The sequence below is a fragment of the Natator depressus genome, chromosome 1, assembly GCF_965152275.1.
Source record: "Natator depressus isolate rNatDep1 chromosome 1, rNatDep2.hap1, whole genome shotgun sequence".
NCBI classification, from domain to species: Eukaryota; Metazoa; Chordata; order Testudines; family Cheloniidae; genus Natator; species Natator depressus.
Window position 1 is genome coordinate 275,602,125 of NC_134234.1, and position 18,919 is coordinate 275,621,043.

The 18,919-nt window shown below is 36.7% G+C and overlaps 1 protein-coding gene across 3 annotated transcripts in view; it reads left to right on the forward strand.

Annotated features, from left to right (window-relative positions):
- Positions 1 to 18,023, forward strand: part of LIN7A (lin-7 homolog A, crumbs cell polarity complex component) — a 78,115-nt gene extending 60,092 nt beyond the window's left edge. For all 3 annotated transcript variants that reach the window (XM_074951299.1, XM_074951307.1, XM_074951315.1), the window contains 4 exons: positions 34 to 105; positions 2,428 to 2,637; positions 14,390 to 14,602; positions 15,794 to 18,023. In XM_074951299.1, the coding sequence (XP_074807400.1) occupies positions 34 to 105; positions 2,428 to 2,637; positions 14,390 to 14,602 (495 nt within the window). In that variant the 3' untranslated portion in view covers positions 15,794 to 18,023. The remainder of the gene's footprint in view (positions 1 to 33; positions 106 to 2,427; positions 2,638 to 14,389; positions 14,603 to 15,793) is intronic.
- Positions 18,024 to 18,919: the final 896 nt, after the last annotated feature.

Genomic DNA, 18,919 nt, shown 5'->3' on the forward strand with positions numbered 1-18,919 from the left:
ATTAATTCCTCTTTGTTTCCATGAACATTTTAGGTATATCAATATATGCATGAAACCATAACTGTTAATGGCTGCCCAGAATTCCGTGCCAGGGCCACTGCAAAGGTAAGACCTGTGCAACTATTGAAGTACATGTTACCAAAGTGACCTAGTAATTGACTGTGTGCGTGTGTGTTTCAGGTATTCGTGTGTGCTCTGTAAGAAAATTTAGACATCAGTGGCAGCCCAGAGTCTAGAACCAGTGCTACTTCCCAGGTAACAATCCTAATGGCAAATTTAACCTTTGTGCTGCTTCTGTAGCTTAAGAAAAGAGAATGATATCATGGGATTTGGTGGTTTATTGAAAAATCAGTTTGCAAAAGCAAATCTACTGGTTCATTCTGTAGAATTAAACCTGGAATATCAATATTTTCATGACAAATTCTCCTATAGGGCTCATCCCAAGTAGCAGGTGGTCTAGCCTCCAATCAATGCATGTAGGATTTTCAGAGGTGCTGAGCACAGAAGACTCCAATTGAAGTCAATGGGAGCTGTGGGTGCCCATCACTTCTGAAAAACAGGGCCCAAGTATGTAAGTCTGATAAAAGTGAGTGGTAACGATGTGTGAATTCCCCTGTATCGATGGAAGAATCCCTATTGTACCCAATGTGTAATATGCTTTGTGTTTTCAGTGCATGAAAAAAAAATAATTGCTTCCAACAGGGCTTCATCATGGAATTAGCTCCCTGTGCACCAAATTGTAAAAGAAGATTACCTACCACTTGGTAAACAGGTTATGTACATATCGTGCAGTAAGTGTATTCTAGGAAAACCATGGTATTTTTTCAGGAAAATAATTCATTAAGACCTAATCCTTCCCCCAGGGAAGTCAATGGCAAAATCTCACTAGCTTTAATGTGATTACACCCTTGTAAATCTACACTAGGGGAAAAGAAGCAAACACCCCCCCCCGACAATAGTAAAAACAGACAAATCAGAAATATGTATAAAAGACACCTACAGTATCTCAGAGAAATGTTCCCTATGGTAACCAGTACGTTTAAAATAATTAGCCTACCATACAGTAAACAACATATTTTCCTACATTTGATTTTTTATTTTATTTTTGTTATATTGAGTTCGGCTTTTTCTTACAAGTTAACCTTTTTCTTGAAACTTCAAATGAACAATGTAGATTTGTAAAGGTTCTACTACTGAATGTAGAAAATTATGTTAGATTATGATTTTTTTTTACACCGTAGGCAAACACAAAAATGATTGATACATGGTATAATAAAGGGTGAAAAATTCTGAATAGTGTTTGCCATTCTCATTTCTTATTCATATAGAACAGCAGGGTTACAGAGCAATGTTTGAATATCGCAATACTTCCTGGTTATTTCTGGGCTGTCTGCATTGCATTTTCCTAGTGCATTCATGTCTGACATTTAAATGTACGCATGATGACAAGGTTTGCATGAGCAAGTACATATAACTGAGAATGATCCATTATATTCACATTATCTACTAGCTTCAATTAAAGCATAAACATTATTAGAATGCTGAACAAGCATTAACATAATGTAGAATTACTGCAGTAATTTTAAATCTGAGGATATGTTGAAAAGTAAAAATAATTATTTTTTAATGTTTACTTAATGCTTTACCAGGGTCTACAATTAAAAAAGAGACAATTGCTAGTGGAAGACTGAATAAAGAATGTTTTTCTTTTCTTCATACAAGATTTACAATACCTTACATATTTGTAATTTTTCTATAGTGAGAATAGTCATTTAGTTTTTTAATTCATTTTATATTTTCATAATCTGAAGATTATGTAGCATTACTTTTCAAGACCTATTTATATAAAGTGCAGTTACAATATAAAAGCTCATGCCCCTGTCATAAAAGTTATTAATCTATCAGCGCTTCTTTCAAGAGGAGGATTTTATTGAGGCTATTTAATAAAATAGTTGAAATGAAAATATCCTTCTTCAGGATTTTTTTTGGGCAAAGAATAAACCAAATAATCAGTCCCATACAAATTGGGGCGGGGGGAAGGGAACAATTAACTTTATCCAAGTTACATAAATTAGAAGTACAGCAAAAGGTTATATCGGTGTGTTGCACAGCAGTAAGGAAAGAAGTGAGTGACAAAGCAACTTTAAAAAGAGAAGTAATGTATTACAGAGTTAGAACAGATGACTAGCAATCCGGCCTTTTAGGATCTATATCTGGGTGACACTGGGCAAGTCACTTAACTTCTCTCAGTGCCTGTTTCCCCAGCTATTTCAAAGGAGTGATTTGAGACTTAACGTTTGTAAAGTGCTTTCAAATCTTTGATAGCATTTCAAAATATTTTCATATGAACAAATTCTTTCTGCAAAACAAACAACAGGGCTTAACGGTGATCTCATTACATGACCAAATAACTGTCTTTTCTTCCAGGCAACAGTTGCTGCTTTTGCAGCAAGTGAAGGCCATTCACACCCTCGAGTGGTGGAGCTGCCAAAGACTGATGAAGGTCTTGGCTTTAACGTGATGGGAGGAAAGGAACAAAACTCTCCTATATATATTTCTCGTATCATTCCTGGAGGGGTGGCAGAAAGACATGGAGGACTCAAGCGAGGAGACCAGCTGCTTTCTGTTAACGGAGTGGTATGTGAAAAGTTTAGAATGATTTCCTTTTTCATGTGAGTTTTTATTTTTCCAAATGAAGGTTTAAAATGCTGGCATACCATAAAGAAAATTAGCTCTGCAGTAAGAGACCAGAGATAGTACATTTGCGGTGAACTAAACAACTTTGTGCCACTACATCTTTGTTACAGTATTGGTTGTTAGAGCTTCATCTTCCAGTGTGGCTCAGCTCTGAAAAGTGACTCTAAAAATGTCCTTATGGATTTCCATTGTTTATTGTCTTGATTTCTGCATAAAATACATGCAATTTACAAGTTAAAAAGATATCTTCAGTCATTGCCAGTGCGTCAATTGGAGAGTCAAACTGAGCTTTTTTCTTCTTGTATTTCATAGCCAGTAACAGTCCTACAGGCCAGATTAGGCCCTCTGTGTCATTTGTGCAGTCTTGTGGGCTTCAGTGGCTTTGTACAACTATAATTAAAAAGGAACTAAGTAAACAATTTTGTTGATGATTCACAATGAAGAATAAAATCCAGCTCATTCTCTTTTATTTGTGTTGTTCTGTGTGTTATTTTTGTCACTAAAATAAGCTGATATCAGTAAATACCAGGGTGGATAAAAATCAATGTTTTTTTAAAAATATATTTTAAAAAAAGTCGGATTTTATTTAAATCGGATTTTTTTGATAAAATGCTTTTTGAGGAAAAAAACCTATCTAGAGATAGTTTTAATTAAGATATATCTTTGTGCTATAATGTCTCATCATGGAATAGGGATTATAAATTCTAATTCTTTAGTAGGAGACAATATATTCATGTAATGTTTAACAAAAGTTTTGTAAATGAGTTCCAGTAGTTCATGGACTAGGGACCCCATCTTATGGGATCCCAGGGGCTTCTGTATCTATTATTTAGATTAGTCTGTCTATCTACCCAATGGGTCTCAGTGCTCAGTCTAGAAGATACCATCAGAGATGTTTAGTTTTGAAGTTCTCGAACTCTGGATTTGTGTCTCCATAGGTAACATGCTTGTTAACAGCAAAAATGTTTTTAAATACATAAACATATAGGAGGTGAGAAATAACAGACCTCAACCCTATTGCCCCTCTGCAAATTTGTGTACATAGAGTCAATCCCTTACCTCTCTCTAAAAGTGCAAAGTTTCAAAAAGTTCAATGAATAGAAGATTGTTGGCAGCAGAATAGATCTGGACAAGGAGAAGAAGTCTGGAGATAAATGTGAGAAGAGAGGGACCGACAGTAGAGACAAAAGTGAAACTGTTTGAGCAGCATATTCCAGAAGTCTTGAGGTCTTTCTGAGTGTAGCCTTCATTGATTTGAGATCTATCATACCATTCTCTCACTAGAAGGGAAAACCTATAATGGCAGCAGGCCATAAAAGAGACCCAGTTTGGGAATATTTTAATGAAGTTCCTCTACCTGTGGGTAAGACAGGCATGCGTGCAAAATGCAAACAGTGCAACAAAGAAATGCAAGGCCTGGTTGCCCAAATGAAACAACATCATGAGAAGTGTTCCTTCTCAGGCGGAAGCTGCGTTGAAGATGATGAAAGGAACATGTCTGAACATGCAGGATCTTCAGGTTGGTAAACTTTTTTATTTCATACTTCTTTCTTAAGAACTGCCTGTCTTCCTTCTAGACTATTCTTGAATTCTTATGTTTGAGCAAAAAAAAATATAGTTGTTACTCTACGGTACAATCATTTTAGATGCAGTTGTGATAAAAAAATAAATAGGCATATCTTCCTTTTACAATTTCACCTTTGAAGTGGTACTGAGTGTCAGTGAATGCAATGGAATAATACTAAATGAACAGTATGGTAATAATGAAATAACAGCATTGACTTATTTTGTTCAGGAGAACCCATCCTCAACCTACAGGATTCTGAAGACTATCCACCTTCAAAATCACCATCATTTTCTATAGTTTCAGAGTTATCTGCCAATGATAGTGTTTCAGTCACATCATGTATGTCACATAGCCACAGTATATCACCTGTAGCAAAAAGAAAAAAAAAATCCATCATCCAGAAACAACCATAGATAAGTTTGTGATAAGAACCAGCAAACTACAAAAAGAGGTAATTGATGAAAAAATTGCCTAGTTTGTTTATGCAACAAACTCTCCTTTCCGTATGACTTAGAACCCACACTTCATTAACATGATTCAGTCATTAAGACCAGGATACAGTCCACCCAACAGAGCAGATGTAGCAGGCAAATTGCTGGATAAAGTGTATGAAAGAGAAATTGAGCAGTGTGCAAAAGGTCTAGAGGGTAAAATTGTTAACCTGCGTCTTGATAGGTGGAGCAATGTCCACAACGATCCTGTTAAGGGAATGTCTTCCTTACAGAAACAATTGATATATCAGGAAATTGACACACACAGCAGAATACTTACAAGAAGTGCCTGTGAAAAAAATTCAAATGTCTAGTATGCAGCTTGGTCACAGACAATGCTGCAAATTTATCCAAGAAAAGAAATTTAGAAGAGAGAGTGAAGAGAGTCCCAAGCTAATAACATACCGTTGCAGTGCTCATTTGATGCACCTCCTAGTCAAAGACTTCTGTGTTCCAGAAATAAAGGCTAATGTTGTTGAAATTGCAAAATACTTCCAGAACAACCACTTTGCAGCAGCGGCTCTGGAAAAAGTGGGAGGAACCAAGCTAGCTCTCCCACAAGACATGTGATGGAACTCAGTAGTGGATTGTTTTGAGCACTATATCAAGAACTGGCCTAATCTGACGACAGTTTGTGAACAAAATCGTGAGAAAATAGATGGCACCGTCACAGCCAAAGTTCTCAACATTGGGCTTAAGAGAAATGTTGAACACATGCTGAGTACCCTGAAGCCTATTTCTGTCGCCTTGAACAAAATGCAGCGAAATAGCTGTTTTATTGCTGTTGCTGTTGAAATTTGGAAGAACTGAGTGAGATCTTAAAAAGAGAAATATGCAATGACGGAGTTAAATTACAAGCATTTAAAAAACCAAATGGGACAAAACACTATCTCCAGCTCATTTTCTTGTAAATATTCTCAATACTCAGTACCAGGGTCAAACCTTAACTGCTGAAGAGGAGGAGTTGGCGATGACATGGACATCCAGCAATCAGCCCTCCATAATCCCAATTATAATAAACTTCAGAGCTAAGGGTGAACCATTCAAGAAATATATGTTTGTTGATGATGTTTAAAGAAAGTCACACCAGTGAACTGGGGGAAGTTACTTAAGTACTTGGATTCGGAGACTGTTGAAGTGATAATCTCACTTTTAAACAGCAGTAGCTTCTTCTGCCAGTGTAGAAAGAATATTTTCTCTCTTTGGACTAATTCATTCCAAATTGAGAAATCGTTGGGACCTTAAAAAGCAGGAAAGGTTGTTTTTCTTTTCCACATTATGAACAAACAGGAAAATGAAGGTGAAGACGACTGAGTTAGCTGCAGTAGCCAGTATTTTAAGTTTCTCACGTTGACCAGGCTGACATAGTTGATTTAATTTTTGTTTTTAAAAAAATATTTAACAATTTCAATTAAAAACAGTTTTAACAAAAACAAACCTGATTTTAAAAAACTGTAATGTTTAACTAAATTCAAAATTCATATGCTTGTTTTGTTAAAGTATTATATGTTTGTTGTTGAAGAAAAAAATCCAGAATACATAACATTGTTGTTTTAGTTAAATAAAACAATTTAAATGTCTGTCTGGTGATGTTCTCCTCCTAATACAGCCTGGCAAGAAAATCCTCCAAATATTAATGATTAACCTGTTGAATTGGAGATAGTTCACCTCCCAATGACTTCATAAATAATCTGCTTCAGTTACCTTTAGTAAATGAAATACCCAAACAGTCATTCATTTTCCGATATAGCTGTAAAACTAATCTGAAAAGTTTTCAAAATAAATCACTTAAAAAAAATATAGTGCGTACCTTCTGAAAATGAAACCTACATCTATTAATACATATGAAGAATATGTATTAAGGTTATAACAACCAACAGGAATGCACTTTTATGTAGAAATGTAGAAATCGAGTCTTCCTGACTAGTGATTTAAATCATGATTTAAATGAATTTGATTAAAATGGTAAATACATACAGGGATGCGTAAAGTAAAAAGGTGTCATTTTACATAGTTACTGTACTCTTCAGTCACTTTCAGACTGACTGATTTGCAATAGTTTCACTCCAAACAGGGGAACTGGAATAGAGAGGAGAAAAATCAGGCCCAAGTGTCTTTGGGACAAGTTCTGCCCTCAGATCTCCCCATAGCTTCTTATCACATATTTGTTGCACCTCTCCTGTGTGTGGTATACCAGGAGATGAATAAAAGTATTGCACTGCAGTTTTTCAGAGTGACAACATTGAGTCCCTGGGTAGAATGTATCCCTTAAAAAGAATTTTCTAACAGTCTGAAGACTTAATGATGAGTCAGGATTACACTATTTCTTATTCTTCTTACAATTGCCTCATAAATATTACAGTGTGTTTTCTTTGTGTTATAATCTTTGTCCTCAGAATAGGGCACATTTTCAGCGTGATAGTCAACTCATCATAAAATATGAAGTCATTGTGGCATAAAGCTAAGTATTCTGTTCCTTCCTTGCCCTTTGCACAGCCCCATTAAAATCCATGAGGCAGAGGTGAAATGTCAGTAAGCAGATTTTGTAAAATATTAAAATAGTATGGCACACTCCAATAGCATGCTTCTGCCTGAAAACACTGTACAAAAGACAGTAATCCTGTATTCCTTATGCACCCAAAACTTCCATCCTAATCTCCCATTGACCATCACCTCCCTATGAAAGGGACATAGGATCACACCCCAAAATGATTCATAATAGGCTTGAAATAGAAGAATGTTCAGCTTAATTTTCTGTTCATGGCAAGACTGTAAAGAATAGTAAAGCATCAGCAACTAGAGCTAGTTGGGAATTTTCTTGATTAAATGTTTTTCAACTGGAAAATGACGGTTCATTGAAACTGACCCTTTTTGTGATAACATAGTAGTTGTGATGAAACTTTTGTTTTGGGAATTTCTAGTTTAAAAAAAAAAAACAGCAAACAAGAGAATAGCCAATAGCCTTAGGGGTATGACACCATGTGGTATGTGGGAAATCCAGATTCAAGTCCTGGCTCTGTCTGATTTGGAACAGAAACTTGAACCCTGATCTCCGACATCCCAGGTGAGTGTCCTAACCACCAGGCTATGCTAGGGGGTGTGTGTGTGTGTCTCTCTCTCTCTGCCCCGCCCCCATGTTTTTGTGTGTGAAAATGTGTAAAGGTCTCAGTTTTGTCCCCATGCAGAATAGGAAATTTTTGGAAATTGTGAAAATTTTGCTGACCATCCCTATGCACTAAGGGGGAAAAAGTATGATTCCTAAAAAAAAAAAAAAAAAGAGAAGAGTTACTATAGAGATCAATCAACTTCACAAGTTCCGGTTGAATACTTAACCAAATAAGTTACTTGAACTTCACAGGTTGGAGGTAAATCAAATAATCTCATTGATATTTAGCATCACTGCCAACCGATAAAGGGAAAAATACAGGTTAAAAGGAAATTAAGTATTTTAATTGACCAACAGACTTAACTGGAAAGATTTTTTTATTTCAATTACAGCTGGACAAATGCAGTAAAAATATGTGAACTGTCAAATTTTAAAATTCATTTGCTTTGACTATATTCTCACCTCTTTGTGAGCAGCCTACAGAAGTTTACTTTCAGGAATGTGCACTGGAACAAATATTAAGCTAATATTGCAGAAAACAGATGTCAAATTCACCATTTCGAGTATGCACACGAGAAACATGAATCTAAGAGTTATGCTCATCTGGAGAGGTGAGACAAACGTATCTGTGATCCATGTCTAATGAAAAAACCCCTCTATTTTGAATTATAAATGTTGAAAACTTGAAACAATACCTATTGCTAACAATTCACAAGCCATCCAGAGGCGAATTTTACCCACACAAAACATTTCTAGAATAGTTTCAAAACAAAAAAAAAATATGGAAGTAGTGATCTTTTCACAGACAACTTGAGAATAGAAGAAAAAAAGAGCTAAGTTTTGCTAACCTATTGTTCACTATGAACAGGTCACCTGCATCTGAGATAAAGCAAATAATATACAGCAGGTGCAGTATAACAGATGGATCAGCAGTGGTACATGAGATGAAAATGAAATATCAGCAGCTTGCTTATGCTCATATGTTGGTGGTTATCCAACTTTATAATTATCAACATAAAACTAGGGCTGAGCGTTCAGAACCTGTATTACTTATCCTAGCATGAGCGGTTGGTGTCGCTTAAATTGTCTCACCAGAAGTTTAAAAGAAATACCCGATCAGTGTGCAGGGGAGTAAAGTACATTGTATGCAGTAAGCCCCGCAGATGGCTCAGCCAGGACACAGAGGTAGCTGTCCATATTTGGCACTGGTTATGCTTTTATTGCATAGCTACTGTTAGTCAGATATTGCAGGGGATACAGCATAAATATACAAGAACTAATTCTCATCCAACATCTGTACTTACAGACCTCAAATAGCAATACTACTCGCACTTTGCCTGTTGCCCGGTAATCAGATTCCTTTTCCTTGTCTGCAATTGAGTAGGGGATTTTTGACTATAATTATACGCACCTGGGTATAGTAATGACAGTCCTTTCCTGTATAATATCAGCAATTCCTTTACCTATTGTTATCTCTACATTAGGTATTTTACTTTTATTCTGCTTGATAGCACCTGCCAATGCTACAAGATTAAAAAAAAATTATATGTGTATTCTGAATATCTTTCTCTTTGCTGTTCTTAGGTTGTTAAACAAAGAGGGAGGAAGCCAAGTTGGGTGTTAAATAGTATCACAACCTTTTATTCAGCAAGCAGCACTGGCATATGGTATTCTTTATTAGAGGGGGTGTTAGTGAGCAGTCCCCCAGATAACACTCAGCATACAAACACGTTATGCTTTAGTTAAACAGAGGTTATTAGGCTTGACACAGGGGTCACTGAGTAATATTTAATTGCCTGTGTATACAGGAGGTCAGACTAGATGATCTAATGGTCTCTTCTGGCCAAACTCTTACGAATTTAAGAGTGACAGCGGGCACAGATGCATTAAAACTAAGTGCAGTAATGGTGTTGAATGCAGCCGAACTCACCTTTAAATTAGCTTTGGTTGATAATACCTGAACTCAGGTCTGTGATGGGATCAAGTTCCATATTTAGTAGCATAATCATTTACTTTGCCTTTTGTAGTTTCACCTTCCTTGTTTTGTTTGAAAGCTTAAGTCTTTATCCTGCACCATTCAAGTCAATGGGAGTTTTTCCATGAATGGGAGCAGGGTCATGCCCTTCATTACTAACTAGAAGAAGATGGTGTTAAGCTGGAGGACTTTATACAAATGGGGAGGGGACCGGGGTGAAGTCCCAAAAATGAGCAGCTATGAATTGCGATCAAGTTTAAGTGGTTTGAGAAGTGGATGTACACAATCTTGTTGAGTCCATTACACAGGCACAACCACAATTGCGTACAGCACTGTCTGTAGCCATCCATCCCCTTTAAAAAAACAAAATAAATGTTTTATACTTAAATAATTGCATGCAAATTCAGATATGCTACTTGCCATGTGCTTTACTGCCTATTATAAATAACAGCAGTGAAGTAAATATATGCTGCTCAGTAAATATAGACAGTGTTAATTGCTATGGGTGCCCAACGCTGATGCCGATTCATATTGACCATAATTCGTTAGGAAGAAAGTGATATGCAGAAGGATGCAGAGCTGCATGTGGTTAGTTTCAAGAACAGAAGTCACTTTAAAGTGATCAATGTGACCATGTCACATATTAATGATTTATTATATAGCTAGCACAGTAAGCACTGAGTACATTCTCCTCTGATGGAATTCAGTACATCCTATGGGTTTATTAAAATAGATTGATTTTGAAAAAAAATCAAACCACAAAACTCCTAAGCAAATTTTTAGTTTGTACATGCAAATTATCTTTCAAATAAATTTTAAAATACCCTATTCATATATTGTTTTCCATTTGAGCTCTGATCATTTTGTGCATTAGACATATTCTCACCTAATAATTTTTCAAGTATTTATAGTGGAATTCTATTTTCTGCAAATTACTTTCATTTAGCTCTGGAAGTTCAGCAGATTTGTATCATCATAATCACAACAACTAAAAAAAAAAAAAAAAGTATACTCTGTCACATAACTTTAATACTATTTTAAGATCTTGCAGTGGGAGGGTTATGGAAGAGATTTAGAAAATCTGTACTTCAGAAACCATATGGTCATGCATCTGAAGCTACATGGAAGGAGGTTAGTTAGTTAGTTGAAGGTTCCTTCTCACTCTGGCTGCCAAATACAGAATGGCCTACAGAGGTGAAAGTAAGCCAGTACGGTATAGCATGGCATACCAGCAAGAAAGTGCCGACTGTACCGGCAGGGCTGCTGACGGGTGCGGGGGGGGGGAGGGCAAAAGAGGTAGCTGCCCCAGGGCCCATATTGGGGCCCTGCATACCGATAAGTCATTTAAGTTACTTTTACCCCTGGGCCTACCTCATCATTTTAGTACCTGAAATGATAATTATCATTCCCCCAACTTTGAATATAAATATAATGCTTTCTGAAGCATGTTCACATTTCTGAAATACTTATGTCCCATCAGTTAATCTAAAAGTTTATTCCTTGCTTGCGACAGTATTTTCCAAATATGTTGTTGATGTATCTCTTGTGTTTGCTGCCAGCAAGAGGTTAGAGGACAAACAGTATTGATTGTGTTACACATTTCATTGAAGTCAAATCATGTCATGTGCCTGCTTTTGGCATCTTCTGCCTTGAAAGTTCTCTCTCATAGTGTGCCACAGCAGAAGTAATTCATATTTGTTCTGCCCTGTTCACACAGTATTCACAATCTATTAGAAGTGACAAAAATAAGCAAAATTTTCTTCTAATTTCTGACATTCCTAAAATGATGCCAACGTATTCTTGCAATATTGGACTTTTATTAGTGCTGCTGCTTCTCTTTGGAGATTTGTGGCATATGGGCATAGTTTCCTTTTAAATAGCATGATACACAATTGCTTCAAGATACTGTGTGGCAAAGCTTTGATTTCTTTTCTTTTATGAAAAAAAAAAAACATTCATTTAAAAATGGTCTACAATCCACATGAAGATCTTGGTTGTAGGGTTTTTGCACTGAGACACTTTTGTTTGTTGGAATGTATATGACAATCATCTGTCATTATAGAATTCCACCATTCCACCTAATGTGTGGAACAATTTGTACTCCTGAAATGCACTTCAGTCAAGCAATTTAGTGGGGAAAAAATGAAAAACCTCTTTCAGAGAAATCACCTCTGCTTTTGAAGACCTACTATTTAAAAACAATGTAAGCATACAAATCAGAAATTAAGCACATTTGGGAGTATGTTTCATTTCACAGCAGATTCAAAAAATGACTTGCATTAAGTGTGAGAAAGGGTATGTACTGATCGGACAAGAGAATTTTGCCCTTAATCAGGGCCCTGAGATCTTTCAGTTGTTAGTATGTTTTCTCCCTCATTCCTGTCTTTTCCTCTGTAGTCTACCACAAATAAAGGACCACTTTTGAGGGACTATATCAAACCTCATTGACAGAAGACCTTGCTTTCTCTCACAAATAGGCATTATCACTCACTTGTTCCAAGGACTGAATATCACTTCTTGTGAGGATTGGAAATCTAGAATTCAGAACTGAAAGAAAGAGAAGGAAGGGGGCGTTTGAGGAAAAGAGAGATAGGGAATTATAGGAAATTGAAAAGGAATAGATAGTTACATGTTGAGAAACAGTCAGTAAAGAGGATTTACTCTGCTCAAGCCTATGTTCCAAGGAAGCTAGTGGGAAATGAGACACTGGAAGCTGCTTTTTAAAGTTGACTTCAGTGGTAGGTGGGTCAGGGGATGAAAATTGGGTTAGTCTCCTTTTGTGGGTAATTGTATATAGAAAAAACGTCAACAAAATTGCTACTTTTTTTTTTAAGCTTAGAAATATCAGTAATGTCTCATCTCCTGTTTTTTCTGAAGAATCCAGAGATGTGGTTTCTTGGCTCTTAATTGAAGAAGGTCTTCAATCTTTAGCAAAAGAGCTTTCCTCTGAATTGTTTGTTGTCTATTTGAGTTAAAAGGGTGTTAACAAAAACAATAGTTTTAAATAGTCTGAATACAAAAAACAAACAAAAAGCCCCAGACTTCTCTCAGTTATGTTTCAATTCATGGATATCAGAGTTCTATTCTTACCCTTATGGTCTTCCAGGAAACCAGGGTAAAATTCCCAACTGAATAGTAACAAAAAAGCCACCTTCATACATCATAAAAAGTCAGAAAGCTCTCTTTCACTTGCATGCCATATTTTAAATGTTTGGATTTCACAAACCATGAACTTGTCTCACCTACACTTGTGCCACCTCCTCCCCACTGTGGCCACATGCCTTTTTATTTTTTTCCAATATCAACACACACAAACCACCACGCTCAAAGCCAGTCTGGTACTGCAGAGTTTAGCTAGAACTGCAGTATTTTTAAAACTAAATTCAAATTCTGTTTTCAGACACAGTTAAGTCCTGCATAAATATGGCTTAGCAACAAGGGTATATCTACACTGATAAAAAAAAAAAACCTGAAGTACCCAGGGTCAGAGCCCAGGGCAGCTGACTTCGGCTTGTGGGTCTAGAGCTTCAGGGCTATAAAATTGCAGTGCAGACATTCAGGGTGGGACTGGAGCCTGCGCTCTGAAACCCTGTGATGGGGGAGGATGTGACCTCTTGGGTAGGCTAGTTTATGATCTTGCAAACATTTAAATACGTGCATCACTCTGTCCTCACGTGAGCAAGACTTACAGAGTTCAAAGTGACTACTTGCATGAGGAGGATTATGTACATGCTCATGTGTTAGGATTATGAAAAGTAAGGTCCTGGTTCATCACTCACCCGTTGGCCTCCTGGTTTACTCTTGAAGATGCAGTAAGTGCCCATTGCAGTGCATATGCCTGTCTGTACTATCTGGATGGAGAGCACCAGCTCATTTCGCATAGGCTACCAAACAGTCACTACAGGAAGGGGTCTGCACTTGTGATACTAACTCCCATTCAGCAAAGGATGCAATTATGCATGTGAGCATTCCCATTAACATCTAAACACAAGTAATCTCTGAAGTTAGTGGGCTTGTTCACATATTTGAAGTTAAGTAGGGGCTTATATATTGCATTGAGCTCCATGCAGTCTCAGTGCCTTACAAATGAAAGGCTATTGAGCCATTCCCAAAGGCCCAACCTGCTCGGTTCTCACCTATGTTAAGCTTTCACACTCACTGTATTCCACTTTCTTATCTGGTAGCCACAGGAAAGGTTTGACATGCTTTTCTTAAATTCAGTTGTTTTTGCATTATTTTGGCTTGTATATTTGCAAAACTCTCCCCACCCCCAGTTTTTGTATGAATCAGAAATTATGCTCATTTTCATATTTCAGATGCAACCTAAAAATGATTCAGGCGTCATATTTAAAATGCAAAGAGAGATAATCCATCAACCTTGCATACATCTATTTACATTTACCACCCCCCCCCCCATGACCATTTGAAAAGTCTAAAATACGGAAACAGCTTAAACCACTGACATCCTTTCTGTGACAGCAAGTACTAGAAGAGGGCAGGACTCTAGATAAAACCAGCATCTTTAGAACGCTCTCTGTTCTCCTTGCTTGCAGAGTGTGGAAGGAGAGCACCATGAAAAAGCCGTGGAGCTCCTGAAGGCTGCTAAAGATAGTGTCAAGTTGGTCGTGCGCTACACTCCCAAAGTGCTGGAAGAGATGGAGGCTCGTTTTGAAAAACTGAGGACAGCACGACGCCGGCAACAGCAGCAACTACTAATTCAGCAGCAGCAACAGCAGCAGAATACACAGCAAAATCATATGTCGTAGGTGAGACTATTCATTGCTCATGCTTTTGGCTTGAACCTGTGAAGGGTTGAGCATCTCTTACCAGCTGCTGGGCATTGACCGCAACGGGAGCGGAGAGTGCTTACCGCTTGGTAGACTTCAGTGTGCCCTACCCCAAGAAAAATGCACTTTGCAAGTAGGGGATTTGCCACATTTTGATGTGGAGCTGTTTTTCCAAGTCTGAATCTAGAAATCAATGCCTGGCATACAAGTCTGGCAGGGAATACAAGGAAGAGTCTGAGCAGTAAGTTAGTATTCTTTCTGGACACCCTCTCATACTGTATTTTACTCCCATCAGCCAAAAAATAGAGTTCTTGTAAAAAGTAAGAATTTTTTGCTACCAGTTTTAGCTTAATATAACAATCCCTTACTACTATGCTGAATAGCATCTACACATACGAGGGGAAGTTTTCCCAGCCCTTTCACAGCTACAAAAAGCCAAAATGCACAAGAGCCACTGTGGTTCCATTGCATAATGTGGTGGAAAGGTGCTTAGCTGCACATCCTACCTCCACTGTGGTAGGGAACATTCCATTCACCGCTTGCGTACCTATATGGCCAAAATTACTGTAGTAGCTGAGTGCCTTACAATCTTTAATGTATCCTCACAACACCCCTGTGAGATAGCACTTCCTTCTATCACTCCCACTTTCCAGATGGAGAACTGAGAAGCTAAGTGATTTGTCCAATGTCATCCAGGAAGTTTTTGCGAATACAGACTAACACAGCTGCTACTCTGAAATCTGGTGAAGCAGGGACTTGAACCCAGCTCTTCCTAGTATCTTGCTTTGGTCCCCTAAACAAGAGTCTTTTGCTGAGATTTTGCATGAGAGAACAGAATTTTGCTTGATGGATCCTTATTCTGTGAGTCTTAGTCAAAATTCCTATTTTCTGCTCTTAATGTTACAGATATAAATGGTTATGTTTTGTGTAATAAATTGTGTTTTTCTACCTTAAACTGGACTGTTTCAGGAACCATTAAACATTAAAATGCAAAATGTCAAAGGTTTTAAATAAAGTTTAGACAATCTCACCCCAACTCAATCTTTAAAAGTACTATAGTGCTCGTTGATGTTATTCTTAGTTGGGGAGAAAGGAAGGAAAATATGAGTGATCCAATCCCCCAATTCTTTTTGTTAGCTCTGAGAAATGTTTTTGTTTGTTTAATTCTAGGTTATTCTCAAGAATAAAATCTAGATCAAGAATTCAGTAACCAAGCAATTGGAGCTGTGCTTCAGTATTCAACCTACAGTTACAAGAAAACAGAGAGAACACAATAACTGAATTTTTCAAGAAGTTATGAATAAATGGTGTAAGAATAAATTAGTAAGAACCACAACACACCTGGTACCTTCTTTATCGGGCTTTTCAGTACAGTGCAGTCTCAGATACAAGATTTCTATGACTTTATTCCTAATGAGCAGTATGGTAAGTAAACACTATGAAATGTAGAGAAGTTTGGGGATTCTGAATAAATCTTTGTAAGGTCCAATCTTGCACTCCTTATTCTAACAAAACTCTGGCCTATTGGTTCACTGAGGTCAGTGAGGATTTTATCTAAGGAGGCCAAGATCGGCTGCTAGTGAGGGTGAAGTCTTTCTCTGCAGTTATTTCCAGAAATGAACAACTTGTAGTCCATCAACCAAACTGCATCTGTTCAAAATTTTGCCACAAACATAAAACAAACTCCCACATCACATTCCATAACCTCTTTTTACTATATATTGTAGAGTTGTTTTAATCTGACTTCCAGTTTATAATAATTTTCAATTTTTTCCCTGAAAATAGCAAGTTACTATATTTATAAGTATTCAGTTGTAAAAGCAATTGGCTTTTTACTCTTGATGTTTCCATATATTTTATTATGCATCAATAGAGTGAGGCAGTTTTAGATCTACTTTAATTTTATTAGTAGTAAGGCTAGAGAATCCTAGAACGTATTTTTAAATATAGGTATTGCTTGTATCCACTATAGCAATTATTCTGAAATCTATAACTTAATATACTGTATATTTATTCCATAAAATATATATTGTCAGAATGTACTTGTTACAGAAATAGGATCTTTGCTTACCATGAATTACAAATGTAGTAAGATAACGTTAGCAAAAGACCAAGCTTTGTTTGGCACGTATTCATGTGATAAATAGAACCCAGCTATCTTAGCTTTTCTGTATTTTTAAATTTATTTTGTATTTCATTGCTAATATATTTAGGAGGAGAAGTGTAAATTGTTCCTGGCATATTTTCTTGTAACTCAGTTTGATCTTAAAGTTTAGAACTTTATCAAGTCAAATTGGAATGTAAAAGCAAAATATATAAGAACCTTTTTAAGTTTACATTTACTTTTCCAAAGACTAATGAACAGTCACAGCCAAAGCTGGAAGGCTAAAAATATCATTTACCTTAGAAGTGAAAAAAACCTCAAATCCTGACCAATTTATTGTCATTTAAAAATATCTGCTATATAGAGAAGAAAGAGGCAAAGCAGTGTCAAACGGAGGGAAGTTCTGCAATTCTTGCATACTGAAAACTCCAGTTGATTTCACTTGGAGTTTGGGGACACAAGGAACTCTGAACTATTGTGAAACAATGCTCTGGTTGCAGCCTTGTAACAAAAAAGCCAAAACATGTTACATCTTTTCTTTGCAAATACTCACATCATTGATTCCCTTCACTTCAGTATAAGATCTAATCAAATACAGAGCAGACAGCCACAGCAGGGGGAAATTGATATACCATAGTAGCATAGGTTTAAAAAAAAAAATGCCTACCAGCCACCAGCTTTGACAGTGTTCCTTTACTATAATTAACTGCTGAAAGTAATCATGCTTTTAAAACCAAATTATATTAAAACACCAGATGAACAATATAATACCTAGAAATAATTCCATCCAGTGGTGCTGGTGACAACATGAATTAAACAGTGTAGCTTGAGTGTGCCACCAGAAGTTAAAGATGGAATATTCTTTTATTATGTTGTGCAAGGATTTTGTTTCAGCTTTTTTGTTTCATTTTTTAACTTAATAAGATTGTGATGTACCCTTTTGAAATATCTATTTTAAAGCTATATTTTTAAAAAACATTAGTATTGATAGTATATGAACTATTACTGCATATGACTGTATTATATCACATGACTACTGCTCTGTAAGTTTTCAGAGACCAAATATTACACAGTGTGATTAGTGAGACCACTGTATTACATTCTTTCTGAACTCTCCCCTGATCCTGCCTGCCCCCCATCACAATAGCTAGATTTTAGTGGAATGGACAGTTAGTATAGTTAATTGGAAAAAAAATAGAATGTCATTAATGTCTTTATATAGAGAAGCATATCTAATTCATTTGCATATGTTATTGTTCAATAAATTATTTATACATATTAATATTAACATCTCAGTCTCTACCAACATTTAAAAATAAGAGGAGAGTATAATACAGTACCAATAAATCAGATATTCTAAGGGGAAACAGAAGGGGCAAAAAATCATTGGGGTTAGACTAGATGACCCTTGCAGTCCCTTCTAACCCTATGTTTATGGGGTCAATTTCAATGATCATACCTGCACTGTGGATCTGTAAAGATGTAGCAAGTTAATCACTGGAGCCGCTGACAGCATCCTATAAATACTGCCAATAATCTGTCATCCTCTAAAAACTGAACCTTCAATTATGGATGTTTTCTGCATTTTTCACATAAAATTTACAGCTTTGATTCAGCATAGCACTTAAACACATGCTCGTGTACTTAACTAGAGCCTAAAAATGTGCACACGGCTCTCTCTCTCATTCATGCATTCCCACTGCTATAGCTAATTGTTTGCCTTTTTATTTATTGCTGTTACCGTATGAAACTGGTTTATCTGCCGTCACTTTAGTAAGTTTAAGGTCTCATTGATTTTGGCAGGAATAACTTGAGTCCCCTCAGATACATTTTCTTGTATTGACAGTGAATTGAACTAGAACAGTGGTTTTCAACCTGTGATCCATGGACCTCTGGGGGTCTGCAGACTATGTCTAAGATTTCCAAAGGGGTCTCCACCTCCATTCAAAATTTTTTAAGGATCCACAAATGAAAAAAGGTTGAAAATCCCTGAAGTACAAGATCCACTAAATCTTTTCCGTCTCTAACTTGATACGTATAAAGGATACCATTCTTTGGGTCAGTGGCCCAGAGCTGGCCTGACTGTCCGATTAGCCTGGCCTGCTGCACCTAAGAAAGAATTGGAATTTAATTAGCTGACCCTCATATAAAGAGGCCAACAAGAAGGGGTTTTAGCGGGGAGAGAGGAACTG